The sequence below is a fragment of the Dreissena polymorpha genome, chromosome 14 (assembly GCF_020536995.1).
Source record: "Dreissena polymorpha isolate Duluth1 chromosome 14, UMN_Dpol_1.0, whole genome shotgun sequence".
Classification (NCBI taxonomy): domain Eukaryota; kingdom Metazoa; phylum Mollusca; class Bivalvia; order Myida; family Dreissenidae; genus Dreissena; species Dreissena polymorpha.
In genome coordinates this window covers 2755059-2770382 of record NC_068368.1, presented here as the reverse complement: position 1 = coordinate 2770382, position 15324 = coordinate 2755059, and the positions used below count along the sequence as shown (strand labels likewise).

At 33.2% G+C, this 15324-nt stretch overlaps 1 protein-coding gene and 1 long non-coding RNA gene across 3 annotated transcripts in view; one reads left to right on the top strand and one right to left on the bottom strand.

Annotated features, from left to right (window-relative positions):
- The window catches only part of LOC127857757 (uncharacterized), a 54037-nt gene that overhangs the window by 18237 nt on the left and 20476 nt on the right, over nt 1–15324 (bottom strand). The window contains exons 3-6 of one of the 2 annotated variants that reach the window (XM_052394415.1): nt 14421–14525; nt 14127–14219; nt 13344–13472; nt 10837–10890 (exon numbers count right to left, since the gene is read on the bottom strand). In XM_052394415.1, the coding sequence (XP_052250375.1) occupies nt 10837–10890; nt 13344–13472; nt 14127–14219; nt 14421–14525 (381 nt within the window). The remainder of the gene's footprint in view (nt 1–10836; nt 10891–13343; nt 13473–14126; nt 14220–14420; nt 14526–15324) is intronic. The other variant, XM_052394416.1, reaches the window with a different exon arrangement.
- LOC127857758 (uncharacterized) lies at nt 4936–5714 on the top strand. Its single transcript, XR_008038618.1, has 3 exons — nt 4936–5107; nt 5341–5402; nt 5640–5714. It is a non-coding gene; the product is annotated as an uncharacterized LOC127857758 (long non-coding RNA).

The window sequence follows — 15324 nt, the reverse complement described above, 5'->3', positions numbered from 1 at the left end:
GCGTGTCATAACGCGCGCACACACCCGCAAGCACAAACACGAAAACATACGCACCGAAAGACCCCTCATACACAATGTAATAGTTTTTATTGTTTTATTAGTATTAAATTAAAACACCAATCTTCGGTTTTATACATATACGTTTTTGTCTCTCAGATCACAATCTTAATTAACTTGCGTATTTCCAGTGTACGGAAGTGCGCTTTTTTGTCTTTATTGCTGACAAGTCGTTTATTTGATTTTTTCTCTCTTTTGTGATTATTTCTTTTTTCCTATTCATTTATATGGAATATTCATTCCTTTGTATCCCTTATTTTTGTTTCATATTTTTATTTGTTTGTATGAACATCTTATGTCTTATTATAGAGAGCAACTGGACATATTTTAAAATAGAAACTTACTGGACAAGCACATACAAATTACCATTCACATCACCCTCCACCCACTTAAATGATTAAATTATGTACTTTAAATGTTAAAGGATTAAACAATAAAGACAAACGAATAAAAATCTTCAAATGGTTAGACGAAAAAAAATATAGTATATGCCTTTTACAAGAATGTCATTTGACACCTACTTCAGGGTTGTCATTATTAACCGATTGCCGATCGAATTCATCGGTTAAAATCGCCAGAAAATCGGTTGTTTTTCCCGAATCTTTAAAATTGCGATCGGAAGCTTTGATCACGCAAACCGACAATAATTGACGAGGAATAAAAGTAGTAAAGTAGAGCGACACCCGGTCATTCAGTCAGTCCGTTAACTCGGCCTAAGAACTACTGTTTTCAATGAATTTCTCAGCGAGTGGCCAATATTGATTTTTCAAACTGTCAATCAAATTCTTCTTGGTAAGCACGTCAACCAATCAGCGCTCAGGCAGCCGAATACACGCCGACCCCACGTGAAACTGTATCAAATAGCTGTACATTTCACAGATTATTACTGACCGTATTTCAACGAATGTAGCACTGTAGAGCGTAATTAACTAGTTTTCTTAGTTAAAGAAAAATTTTCCACATATTAAAAAATGCTCTTCGATTTTCTAACAAGATAAAATCTCATCCTCGTCGCCATTATTGTGAAAATACTGAGCTCAGGCCGGGAATTGAACCCACGACATCCAGAGTGGTTGTTCGACACTTTAACCACGTCGTTAAAGAGCTAGCCCAACAGCAAGGCTGTTGGAAGTGACCTTACTTTTACTACAGATATTAGCGACCTCTGTGCTACGAAGTTGTTATTCAGCATCTAAATATTTAAGTCCACGCTTTCCCCGAGGAAGAAAGACGTGATGTTATACATGAAGTCTAATGTTGGCATGATTTTCATCTGTACATGAAAAACACGAGAAATGTGTCTCTGTTGCTAGAATTTTCTTAATTTTCCGTGAATAATGAAATCTGAAAATGATTTCAGATAACACATTAAATTATACGCATTTGAAAATACTTAAATTAAATAATGCATTTTGTTATAGAAATGGTCATAGCACATACTATAATAAATAGGTAAATAATGTGTTTTGAGATTGCCAAACTATGCATACATTTAGGTCTACATGCATGAATGACCTGACAAGTTATATCACGATCCAGAATGAAAAGTACTCGGTAAAATTTAAAGAAAGACGCGTTTTTATTTTCAGAAATTAACTTTCACTTTCGCAAACTTTTCAGAAAGGAGGTACATGTAACAGTTTAGATTGATTCGTTGATTTGTCGTAATTACTAAATATAAAACGGTTCTCATTGTTCTCAAATCGCGTCACGTGATTCACTCATGTTCAACTGGAATTCCCCAATCCCACAATTAAATTTGTATATGCACTTGCGTTAAATGGCGGACGACATTCATCGTCAATATTGGCCGTAATTTGTTTTTGAAAAAAAAGAAATCGTAATAATACTGGATTATCGGGTAATTGATAGAATTGAAACATGCAAAGATCTATCAATATAATATGTTTTTACATTGTACAGTATACTAATAATGTGAAAATCTTAAAATTTTCTGTTCTTTTTAGACATCATTTTAACTTTTTTATGCTCTGAGAATAGCAGTATTTTGTCCCTAAAATGTCCCCCTGACCCCCTAACAGGGCCTTGCCCTGGACCTACAAGGGGGCCTAGGCGGCCCCTTGACCCCCAGCCCAATCGGTTACTATTCCAAAATAATCCTTTGTTTACAATTATAATGACAACCCTGCTACTTTAGCACAAACCTTAAAAGATGAATGGGACGGAGAAATCTATCTCAGTGGAGAACATACTAATAAACAAGGTATTGCCTTTCTGATAAAAAATAATATAGGGGTCACAGTCGATAACTTTAAGGAAATAATAATTGGTAGACAAGCAAGTATAGATATCAAAATACACGAAACACAAATAACACTAATCAACGTCTACGGCCCTAACATAGACGACTCCACATTTTACGAAACATTACAATCCTTTATAATTAATAACAAAGAAAAAAATATTATAATCGGTGGTGATTTTAATACTGTCCTGAACCCATTATTGGATAAAAAGAATGGAAACCTTTATACTCATACTAAAAATAGAAACATTTTAAATAACATAATTATAACCTACAATATGATAGATATCTGGCGTACAGTATACCCAAACGAAAGCAAATTCACCTGGCACTCAAACACAAAACCAACAATATTTTGTAGATTAGACTATTTTTTAATATCTGAATCTCTTTGCAACATTATTGACACATGTAACATAAAACCAGGATTTATGACTGACCACTCTCTAGTTGAACTTAAACTCCACAATATACAACCTGAAAGAGGCCCAGGATACTTTAAAATTAACAACAGCATTTTATTAGATGCACAATATCAAACACAAATAAAACAGGAAATATTAAATACAGTTCAAAATAATAAAGATGCAAACCCAAACACCTTATGGGAAGTAATTAAAGGAAATATACGTAACACAACAATTAGATACACATCATTTAAACAAAAAGAAACACACAAACTTGAAACTGACACCATCAAAACCATTGAAACACTTGAAAAACAATTGCATCAAACAAACACAAATGATACCACCGACATTGAAAATGAAATAACATTAAAAAAACAAATATTAGATGGAATCTATCATACACATCTCAATGGAATAATACTAAGAGCGCGTGCACAGCATGTTGAACACAATGAAAAAAATACAAAATATTTCGCAAACATTGAAAAACGTAGAAGTGAACAAAAAACTGTACACAAATTAGTAGTCAATGGCAAAGATATAACAAACAGAACTCAAATACTAGAAGAACAACGTTTATTTTTCGAAACCCTCTATAAAAGAAAAAATGTTGAAAATAACACCCTTTTTAAAAATACACATCACGCTTTAAACCAGGAGGAAAAACAACTGTGCGACGGATTGCTTAATGAATATGAATGTGGATTAGCCCTAAAAGAAATGCAGAATAACAAAAGCCCAGGATCTGATGGCATCACAATCGAATTTTATAAAATATTCTGGAATGATATAAAAACACATCTAATTAATTCACTAAACTATTCATTTAACAACGAAAACTTAACTACGCTACAAAAACAAGGTATTATATCACTTATTCCAAAACCTGGAAAAAACTTAGAATCATTATCAAACTGGCGCCCGATAAGTTTACTTAACAATGATTATAAAATTGCAACTAAAAGTATAGCAAACAGAATAAAAAAAATATTACCATCAATCATTTCAAAATCTCAATCTGGTTTCATAAAAGGACGTTACATTGGTGAAAACGTTCGTCTTATCCAAGAATGCATAAACTATTTCAACAATTCAAATAATCCTGGTCTAATATTCTTTGCAGACTTTGAAAAGGCATTCGATTCGCTTGATCATTCATTTATGTTCTCTTGCTTAGAAAATATGAACTTTGGTGAAAGTCTCATACAATGGGTCAAACTATTCTATACCGATATTAACAGTATAATCATTAACAATGGCTTCTTTTCAAACAGTTTTAATATCGAACGAGGGGTTCGACAAGGATGTCCACTCTCATCATCCCTATTTATTATTTGCATCGAGTATCTATCACATCACATCCAATCAAATAAACACATAAAAGGCATATCACTAGAACCTGACGAAGAAATCAAACAATCCCTATTTGCTGACGATGCAACTTATTTTTTAAATGACAATTACGATTCTTTCCATAACCTTATAGAGTCGCTAACCCTTTACGGAATGACATCGGGTCTTAAACTAAACAAAAGTAAATGTACTGTGCTACGAGTAGGTAAATTAAAACAAAGTAATGTTCAATATAATAAAGAAATGAAATTTAATTGGACATCCGATGAAGCCACAACGTTAGGAATTACTTTCACAAATAATGAAAAGGATACAGTTCTAAAAAACATACTACCTAAATTACAGAATTTTAAAAACTGCTTAAAATCATGGCATCATCGTAAACTTACACTTATTGGAAAAAACACAGTATTGAAAACGTTTGCACTTCCTAAGTTAATATATGTATTTACAGTTCTCCCAAATCCACCAATTGATGTTATTAACGATATAAAATCAGCAATATTTAATTTCATATGGGACGGTAAGCCTGATAAAATAAAAAGAACTCAGCTAATTCAATCTGTAGAAAATGGAGGTATCCAATTAACGAACATTGACTCATTCTTGAATGCAATCAAATGCAGCTGGGTTAAAAAAAAATGTTATTGCAATCAAAATATTTAGTTTTTATAAATTTAGTATTGTTAAGTTCTCAAACTTAAAAAATGATTTTATTTATAATGCAAAGTAATTTTGTACATAATCATTTATGTACATTTATGTATTCATCAAACATTTTTTCCCCAAGGCATTCTGCATTATTTTGTAACAATGTGAAATTTATAATGAAAAGTTTCTGCTTAGTGTACCCGAGTGGTTTTTAACCCTATTTTACTTATGTGTAACCTATTTCTTGTGGTCAGTTCTCTTACTATTGGGAATGGTTTTGTCAGTCTTTGGAGGGAAACTGTTGGACAAAGACAGCGGTTTTCTTCGTGTAATATTTTGAGTAATACATGGTTAATTAGGACTTCTACTGGTTAGTATGTTGTATTTGGTTGTATTTAACTGCATTCAATCCATTGTTACTGTTTCATTTGTATTTAAAGAAGGATTTGACATGTTGTTAATGTTGAGTCATATATTTTCGCGGTTGTTGAAATGGTTGCACAATGGATACATTTCTTTCTTTTGATATTTTAATATCTTGAATTGTTTTAACTCATTACTAATAAATGCACTTAATAATGTTTGTGCATGATTAACTTGCAGCAGTCACAGAAAGCGTGGGAAGAAGGAGCAAGGGAGTGAACTCCATTCAGTTCCACAAATTGGTAATTAAAACTGTGTGTTGTGTACTATGTAATGTTCTTGTCATGTGATATATGTTTGTTGCTTTGTATGTTTGTTATTATTTGTATTGTAAACTAATGTTTAAGGTTCAGGTGCAATTGTAAAGCCACTAGAACAAGACATATTATAAATGTTATTATTAATTCAAGGATATTTATAATAATATAGTAATTATTATTAATCATATGTCTTAATATGTGTATTTGTATATTTTACAGATCGGAGCCTTGACGTTTGATGCTCTTGAGTTATATGTGAATCAAATATTCTAATTATATGGAAATGTAAAACTAGACAGTCTTGAGTTATCTTCCTCCTGTGTGGTTAAGTAGCGAAATAACCACAAAGTTATATTAGGTTAATCAAAACACATTACCATTAATATTCTTGTTACCATTTAATTTGTGACCAAGGTCTCCATCTATACAAATAATGTGATATTGTTGATGATAATTAAATTCTAAAGTTAACCAATAACTCAAGTTATTTCACTAAAAATAACCTAGCTTCAAATAGTTGTACATCAGTTTTAAGACCAGCTGTACAAGAGTGTACAGAATGTGGAATATTTTACCAAATTAACTTTAATTTTCTCTATGCATAAACAATCATATACCTGACACAATTTGACCTTTGAAAGAAAAGTGTGCCATAGGCCATGGCATACTAGGCGGGTTCTTGCGCTCGACGCAACGTCTACATATGATGATTATTGTTGTAAATTTATGTTATATTCCCATCTTGTACAATGAAGTAAGGGACCTGGAGACATGTTCTGTCTCTTTATACGAATAAAGAAAAGATGCAAACTTCAAGTGTCCATGTAACCATGACCTTTTAGCAAGTTACATTTAATTGGAGTGACAAGTCATCTTGTAATGTTTATCATTTGTGCCAATATATTTTTGAAATCAAATCATGCACAATAACGTTAGATTAACATGGTCTTTATCTATCTAAATGTAAAAATATACACAAGCTTCAAGTGTCCACTTTGACCTTAAGCTTTAAGTGAGCAGGATGATTTTACATAAAACTGTTGTCTTTGTATTGTGATCAACTGTGCCAGTTTATTTTGAATTCCAGTTATGCACTATAAAGTTATGGACAACAACTTGTACGTTCATTAATTTCATACATTTTTAGCCGGATTTTTTTCGAAAAAATCTCGGCTTATAGATTGATGTTGTCGGGCGGGCGGGCGGGCGGGGTGGCGGCGTGCTCGAAAATGTTAAAGTTCTTATTTCATGGTATAACTTTGGTATGCTTGGACCTAGAGTCTTCAAACTTGACATGAAGGTTGGCCAGGATTAACAGATGACCACTGGTCATTTCAAGGTCATTCATTTGAAGGTCAAGGTCACTGTGACCTTCAATATAAAAAATGTTAAAGTTCTTATAACTTTGGTATGCTTGGACCTAGAGTCTTGAAACTTGACATGAAGGTTGGCCATAACTAGTTAGTAACCACTGGTCATTTCAAGGTCATTCATTTGAAGGTCAAGGTCACTGTGACCTTGAATGTAAAAATGTTAAAGTTCTTATTTCATGGTATAACTTTGGTATGCTTGGACCTAGAGTCTTCAAACTTGACATGAAGGTTGGCCAGGATTAACAGATGACCACTGGTCATTTCAAGGTCATTCATTTGAAGGTGAAGGTCACTGTGACCTTCAATATAAAAATGTTAAAGTTGTTATAACTTTGGTATGCTTGGACCTAGAGTCTTGAAACTTGACATGAAGGTTGGCCAGAACTAGTAAGTAACCACTGGACATTTCAAGGTCATTCATTTGAAGGTCAAGGTCACTGTGACCTTGAATGTAAAAATGTTAAAGTTGTTATAACTTTGGTATGCTTGGACCTAGAGTCTTGAAACTTGACATGAAGGTTGGCCAGAACTAGTAAGTAACCACTGGACATTTCAAGGTCATTCATTTGAAGGTCAAGGTCACTGTGACCTTGAATGTAAAAATGTTAAAGTTCTTATTTCATGTTATAACTTTGGTATGCTTGTACCTAGAGTCTTCAAACTTGAAATAAAGATTGGCCAGTACTAGAAGATGACCACTGGTCATTTCAATGTCATTCATTTGAAGGTCAAGGTCACTGTGACCTTAAATGTTAAAATGTTAAAATTGTTATAACTTTGGTATGCTTGGACATAGAGTCTTCAAACTTGACATGAAGGTTTGCAAGCACACTTAGATGACCACTGGTCATTTCAAGGTCATTCATTCTAAGGTCAAGGTCACTGTGACCTTGAATGTAAAAATGTTAAAGTTCTTATAACTTTGGTAGGTAAAAATGTTAAAGTTCTTATTCCATGTTATAACTTTGGTATGCTTGTACCTAGAGTCTTCAAACTTGACATAAAGGTTGGCCAGTACTAGAAGATCACCACTGCTCATTTCAATGTCATTCATTTGAAGGTCAAGGTCACTGTGACCTTCAATGTTAAAATGTTAAAATTGTTATAACTTTGGTATGCTTGGACCTAGAATCTCAAACTTGACGTAAAGGTTTGCAAGCACACTTAGATGACCACTGGTCATTTCAAGGTCATTCATTTCAATGTCATTCATTTGAAGGTCAAGGTCACTGTGAACTTAAATGTTAAAATGTTAAAATTGTTGTTACTTTGGTAAGCTTGGACCTAGAATCTCAAACTTGACGTAAAGGTTTGCAAGCACACTTAGATGACCACTGGTCATTTCAAGGTCATTCATTTGAAGGTCGAGGTCACTGTGACCTTGGATGTAAATATGTTAAAGTTGTTAATACTTTGGTATGCTTAGACCTAGAGTCTTCAAACTTGATATGAAGGTTGGCCAGAACTAGTAGCTTAGTGAAACCACAGACTATCATTCAAGCTTGGATCATATTTATGTGTCCAATCTATCTGCTAGAACTGGTGTGATAGAAACCTTTTGGAGTGATCATAAGGCTGTCTGGATTTCTGTGTAGGTATGTGAAAGCAAAACAATAAATAGTATTATTTCATCTAAGTTTATTTTCTTACATTTGAAAATGAAATTGATGGAAACTTCAAACAATATGTTACTAATTTGCTAATAAAAAAATTGAGATCAAACTTTCCTAATTGTCAATTCAAGTTCATATTTGTGACCTTAAATGTTATTGTTGTTCATGTATATGCATGCATTCAAAACATAACACAAGGTTTGCTCATGCCTTGAAAAGTACTTACATTTCATTTTGACCTTTGAACAATATTTCAGTAATTTAAGTATTGCATTGACAAAAACACGAAAGGTACTTTCCTGTCATTTAAATCAAAAATCCGGCTTCAATGCGGTCATCTCCGACCGCGGAACTCTTGTACCAATATGGTTTGCAAACACATCAATATCCAATACAACCTTGACATTAAAGTGCCATGGTTTTGTATGTATCACATGGACTTGATGTGGTGATAATGTGTGCCAGTTTATTTAAAATCCAATCATGAACAATAAAGTTTCTGGCCTTACATGTAAATTATCTATCTCTATTTCCATTGAAGAAATATGCACAAGCTTCTAGTGACCTCTGTGACCTTGATCTGTGACCTTGAGCATTACGAGAGCAGGATGACTTCAAATGAAAACTGTTGTCTTTGTATGATGATCATTTATGCCAATTTATTTTAAAATCCAACAATTAATTCTCTATAATGTTATGTACTACAAGTTTCTACATGTGCTTTTACTATATCCATTAATAATATGAATATGGCTTGAAATATTATCGTGGTTAAATTAGCCCTTTAACCAAAATGGTTTCGCATGTATCACATCAAATTAATATGGGAATAACTTGTGTCAATTGTTCTAAAATAAAAGATGTAGAATAAAGAAATGGGCAGGACACAAACATTTCCTTTGACTATATCCATATATGGAATATGCACTTATTTTTGTGTACACGGCATGCAAAGATATGGGCATGCTCTATATCCCTACCATATATTGGTTTACACATGTCTATGTTTGATACAGTTTACAGGTTGGCACCAGGGTTGGCACCAATCGACCGCCCCCGGTTTTAACCGGCGGTTTTTACCGGTTAAAACCGCCCCGGTCAATACTCCCGATGTGGTCATTACTGGTCAATACTGGTCAATTGAACTTTACCCCCAATTTTAATTTATATTCCATGCCTAATTAAACAATATTGATAATATAAATTAAACAGACATGTTGCAAATAATGTCTTAAGCTATTAATACCCACTATTTTATACCTGTTCATGCAATTTGTAGGCCAATCTCTCAAAATTTTGCAAATAAGTCAAAGTTGGTCAATTGGATTTTTCTGGTCGATTGAACTTTTTTTCAATTCTAATGAATTATGATGCTCAGATAATTCTGTGCTTGATTCAACAAGAACCTGTAAATTACTGTGTATGCGTTGTTCCTCATACCCCACTGTCCCCACAGTCTTCTAACAGTCTTCTCACCTATACAGGTTGGGGCACCCAAAACTGATAATAGGGCCTTAAATGGCACCTTTTTGACACAATCCTTACTTGTCATGTATTCTTGCATTGATTTATTTAAATACTTTTTAAACAAAATAGTGTAAAAAACTTTTTTTATTGATATAAGAATATAAAAGTATAATAAGAAATAATTATTAAAAGAAAAAAATAATTGAAAAGAAGAGTAGACCCACAATTGGAAAACATAATTTGTTGGCAAAATCAAGAACTTTGATTGTTTATTCATTTGAATACCAATTGAACTTTTTAATATGAAAAGGAAAAAAAACCCTCTTAATACAGAAAGGAAACAAGTTAGAAGTAACTATTAAATTAATAGTAAGTACAATGTAATCTTCTTTTGTGTGAGTGATATGAAATAGCCGAAGGGCAGATTTGCTTAATTGTCAATATCAGAGACATAACACTGCATGCATTTTATTACCAACTAAGAGGCCAGATTTATAACCCTAGAATACACAAGAGTTCTGTTTGTCCATCTGCTTATCAAATAGATATATCAATAGATAAGTGAAATGCAATGGTACCTACAATAGTACTTTAGTAACAGATGTGATACACTGAGATAAAGATATTGCCTTAGTCCTTATGTATTTGAGGCTGTTTCCGTAAATAATAAAGAAGTAACTTTTTACAGCTTTAAAGATTTTTTTTACAAAAAATAACTCAGCAAAAAGTTTATCAATTACAGAATAATTATTGATTTAATATAAAATGGCTCCTTTGTAATGTTTAAATGCTACAATTTTGAATCGACCAGTATTGACCAGTAATGACCAGTATTGACCAGTATTGACCGGTTTTAACCGGGTATTGACCGCCGGCCCGGTCAATACTCAATTGACCGGTCAATATGCCAACCCTGGTTGGCACACACCATGTGAAACAGAGGCACAGTGCAGAAACACCTACCTTGATTGCCATGGTGATGTTCTGGGCTGCCAGGTCCAGCTGCTGTTTGGGAGGCTGAAAATAGAATTAACATTATGACATTTTCTGTACAAATACTATTCAGCATATGCATGAGAACCAGGGCTAAACAAATAATAATTTATGATATACTAATTATTTGTTTTCACATTCCGCTTTTATGATATTTTTCATTAAAAGAAAGTCTCTTCTTAGCAAAAATCAAGTTTATGCCGAAAGTGTCATCCCTGATTAATCTGTGTGGACTGCACAGGCTAATCTGGGACGACATTTTACACACATGCCATAATCCCCTTTTTACAGAATACGGCTCATTAACAGTATAGAATGAACTAAAATGAACAATTACATTTCTTTATCATTTTTTCTGTTCAATAAATTTAGTTTTGTCAATATAAGTTCAGTGTCAAAAAATCCTTCTTTACAAACCGTGTACATGATGAACAAGAATATCGTTTAAAAGCTGATGAAAACTCCCTAACATGCCTTGTATAACAATATAACTGGGCTGTGCTCTGTGGAAAATGGGGTTAAATGCATATGCATAAAGTGCTGTCCCATATAAGCCTGTGCAGTTCGCACAGGCTAAACAGGGACGACACTTTCAGCTTTTATGGCATTTTTGGTTTAACACTTTCCCGTGCAAGAAGCAAAGTGAAAATGGCTTTTTTAAACAGCATAAAACCAGAACAGCCTGCAAGTAACTCGCAGTCTGTTCAGGTTTTATGCTGTTTGCTGCTCATCAGTAACTAAGGTTTGGAGATGAAGCCTTAACAACTTGAATCTAGTAAGAAAGGTATTAAATTAAATATAACTTTCTTAGGGACTACAAATGCGTGAAAATACGCATGTAAGTGGTAACGTGTTAAAAAGTCTCTTCTTAGCAAAAATCCAGTTAAGGCTGAAAGTGTCGTCCCTGATTGGCATGTACGGACTGTACAGGCTAATCTGGGACAACACTTTACGCACATGCATTTAACCCCATTTTCACAGAGCACAGCTCAAAGGCAGTGCAAAGGGAAATAAAATGGCTTAAAACTACTGGAACTAAGGGCTCTTATCTGACACCAAAATTGGTTGTGAACATGACATAAAATAAATTAACATGTGAATGCAGCCAAAAATATGTCACATTGATCATCACTTTACTTGTTTTTCATTCTTGTTTTTCGCATTTTCATAATTGAATTTCGTAAAGCAGTGTAAATGAAATGGACATGTCATAAACTTATTAATTAAATATACTAGCATTTTTAGTTGCATAGAACTGTCATAAAAAAAACTTATAAATTCTTATTATTACTAAAATGGTTGATTAATATACAATCAGAGTTGTATACAATCAATTTAACTGTTTATGAATATTCCTAATTCCGTAAAAGTGAACAGGAGCGACTAGATTGTTATTTCTTGAACAAGATCTTTGAATTATATATTGGCCAAGCTCTGTGAAAAGGGGGTTTAATGCAAGTTTCTAAAGTGAAGTACCAGATTAGCCTGTGAAGTCAGCACAGGCTAATCAGAGACAACACTGCGCTTTATGAAATTTTTAATTTATAAACAGACTCTTTTTATAAACAGGCAGAAAGTGTCGTCCCTGATTAGCCTGTTCGGATTGCATTTGACCTGTACATTTTGCGGGAAGTGCTTTGCATTTTCTTGCTTATACACACATTAACAAGATTAAAAGTCCACACAGGCTAATCAGGGACGACAATTTCCGCCTGATCTTAATTTTTGCTAAGAAGAGACTATATTGAAATGAAATAAATCATGCAAGCAGAAAGTGTCGTCCCTGATTAGCCTGTGCTGACTGCGTTTGACATGTTAATTTTGCCCGAAGCGCTTAGCATTTTCTTGCTGATACACATATTAACAAGATGATATTCCTATCACTAGTCAAGAATTATTGTTTGCAAATAAAAATTTTATTGCAATCAAAATATTAAGTTTTTATAAATTTAGTATTCTAAAGTTCTCAAACTTTAAAAATGATTTTATTTATCATGCAAAGCAAACTTGTACATAATCATTTCTGTATTCATCAATGATTTTTTTCCCAAGGTATTCCGCATTATTTTGTAACAATGTGAAATTTATAATGAAAAGTTTCTGCTTAGGTAAATCAAAACACATTACCATTAATATTCTTGTTACCATTTAATTTGTGACCAAGGTCTCCATCGTTACGAAAAATGTGATATTGTTGACGATAATTAAAATCTAAAGTAAATTATAACATGTTCATATTCAGCTTACTTAACTTAAAGTTTTATTTACTGAAACCTTGGTTTCTGAGTTTAGGTCACAAGCAGGCCAGTATTTTATTAAGCTGATGAATATATAACATGGAAAAACATCAAGATACGGTAAAAATAACATGATTTTTTTTTTTTACAGATTTGTTTCCCACAAAACTTTGTGGTTATCGTATGGCAGATCTTAGTAACCATAGATATCACAAACACTTAAATAACAGTTTAAAATACATGGTTCAATCTGTTGCTGCTGCTGAGCGAGTTGTTGTCTCCGCCGTTGTCGTTCTTCAAACTGCTGAGCGAGTTGTTGTCTCTGCTGTTGTCGGTCTTGAGACATCTGATGATTTCCTCCAGAATCAGCTGGTAATGAACAAAATATCATCTGCTTATTTGTATTAAATGATTCAACAATTTTTATTGAATAATATGATTGCTTTCTAAGATATCAGTTTTAAGAATTGCTATAGAATTGTTTACTAAAGAAAAAAAGGTGATTATATATGTGCTGAAAAAAACAATACTATATATGAACAGAGAAGTTCTATTTCTGACAAAAATTGACCTTCGGATGCTTATTGTGACCTTGATCTAGAGCATAAGAGGCATATTCTAGCACAATACACATCCATGAAAGGGACAGTAGGGTAAAATCTGTTTGAAATTATTTGTCTGTTATGCAAATTTTGCATAATCCTGCATTTGCCCCCAAAGTTTTTATTTGTATTTGTATAACGCAATTATGCAAATTTTAACGTACATGTAATGTTAATATTCTGCTTACTACTCAAAGTAAGTTTTATTTACTGAAACCATGGTTTCAGTTTGGGACACTAGCAGGCCAGATGTTTGTTAAGCAGATGAATATATTACATGGAAAAACATCATGATCAAGATACATTAAAAAAAAATATTTTTTTTATTTACAGATTTGTTTTCCACAAAACTTTGTGCTTATTGCATGGCAGATCTTAGTAACCATATAAATCACAACACTAAAATAACGGTTTAAAATACATGGCTGAATCTGTTGCTGCTGCTGAGCCAGTTGTCTCTGCCGTTGTTGTTCAGGAAACATCTGATGATGATTCTGATTTCCTCCAGAATGAGCTGGTAATGAACAATACATCATCTGCTTATTTGTATTGAATGATTAAATGATTTGTATTGAATAATATGATTCTCTAAACGCTATTAAGATACAGCATAAATAACATGATACGCAAATCTTATTTGGTAATGTGGTAAATGTATGGCGGATCTATACTTCCATGCATATCACTAAAACTAAAAAGAACAAATTTCAATTACATGGATGAATCTGATGATGTAATTGCTGTTGCGGTTGCTGCTGTTGCTGCTGCCCTTGCGGTTGCAGCAGTTGCTGATTATGGAGTTGTTGCTGTGGATTTCCTCCTATATGGATGATATCATATCATCATATTTATACTAAGTTTTTTGTTTGTTAATATATGATTTTTTTCTAGAAAACTTAAATATCAGACGTTATATTATCATCAAATATTACAAAATGTCAAAAGAAAAGGACTTTTTTCTGAATATGACTGCCCAGAGCTCTATATTACTGGTCTCTCAAAACATTTAGCAAATATGCTTAATAGATAACTTACCATTGTTTCGTAACCTCTTCAAGGATTTGTCAGAAACACAATGCCCCATACTGCGCCGCTTTGATTTATTAATTGTTTTTTATCATTTGGCAGGTACAGATAATTATCTCCCTTTGAAGCTTCTTACTTCCCTTGGATTTGTTTTTTTTACCTTTGACCTTGAAGGATGACCTTGAATTTTTACCACTCAAAATGTGCAGCTCCATGAGATACACATGCATGCCAAATATCAAGTTGCTATCTGATGGGACATAGAAGTTATGAGCATTTTTGGAAACCTAAACGCAGAAACCTAAATGCAAAGTGTGACAGATAGACGGTCCGATCACTATATGCCCTCCTTCAGGGGCATAAAAACCTAGCCAAGTGCTTGTGGCAAAGCCTTTAAACAGACCAGAAGCATTTTATGGGCCTAGATATCATTTATAGAAACATTTTTTTAGCAAGTTTCATGATGATTGGACTAAAAATATAACTTTTAGACTGTCTACAAGATTTCACCAGTGCCTTACCGGTATTAGGAAAAATGTCAAGCGACATGGTAGCAATGTGTTTAAGTAGGACTATTTTTAACTTAGCTGATA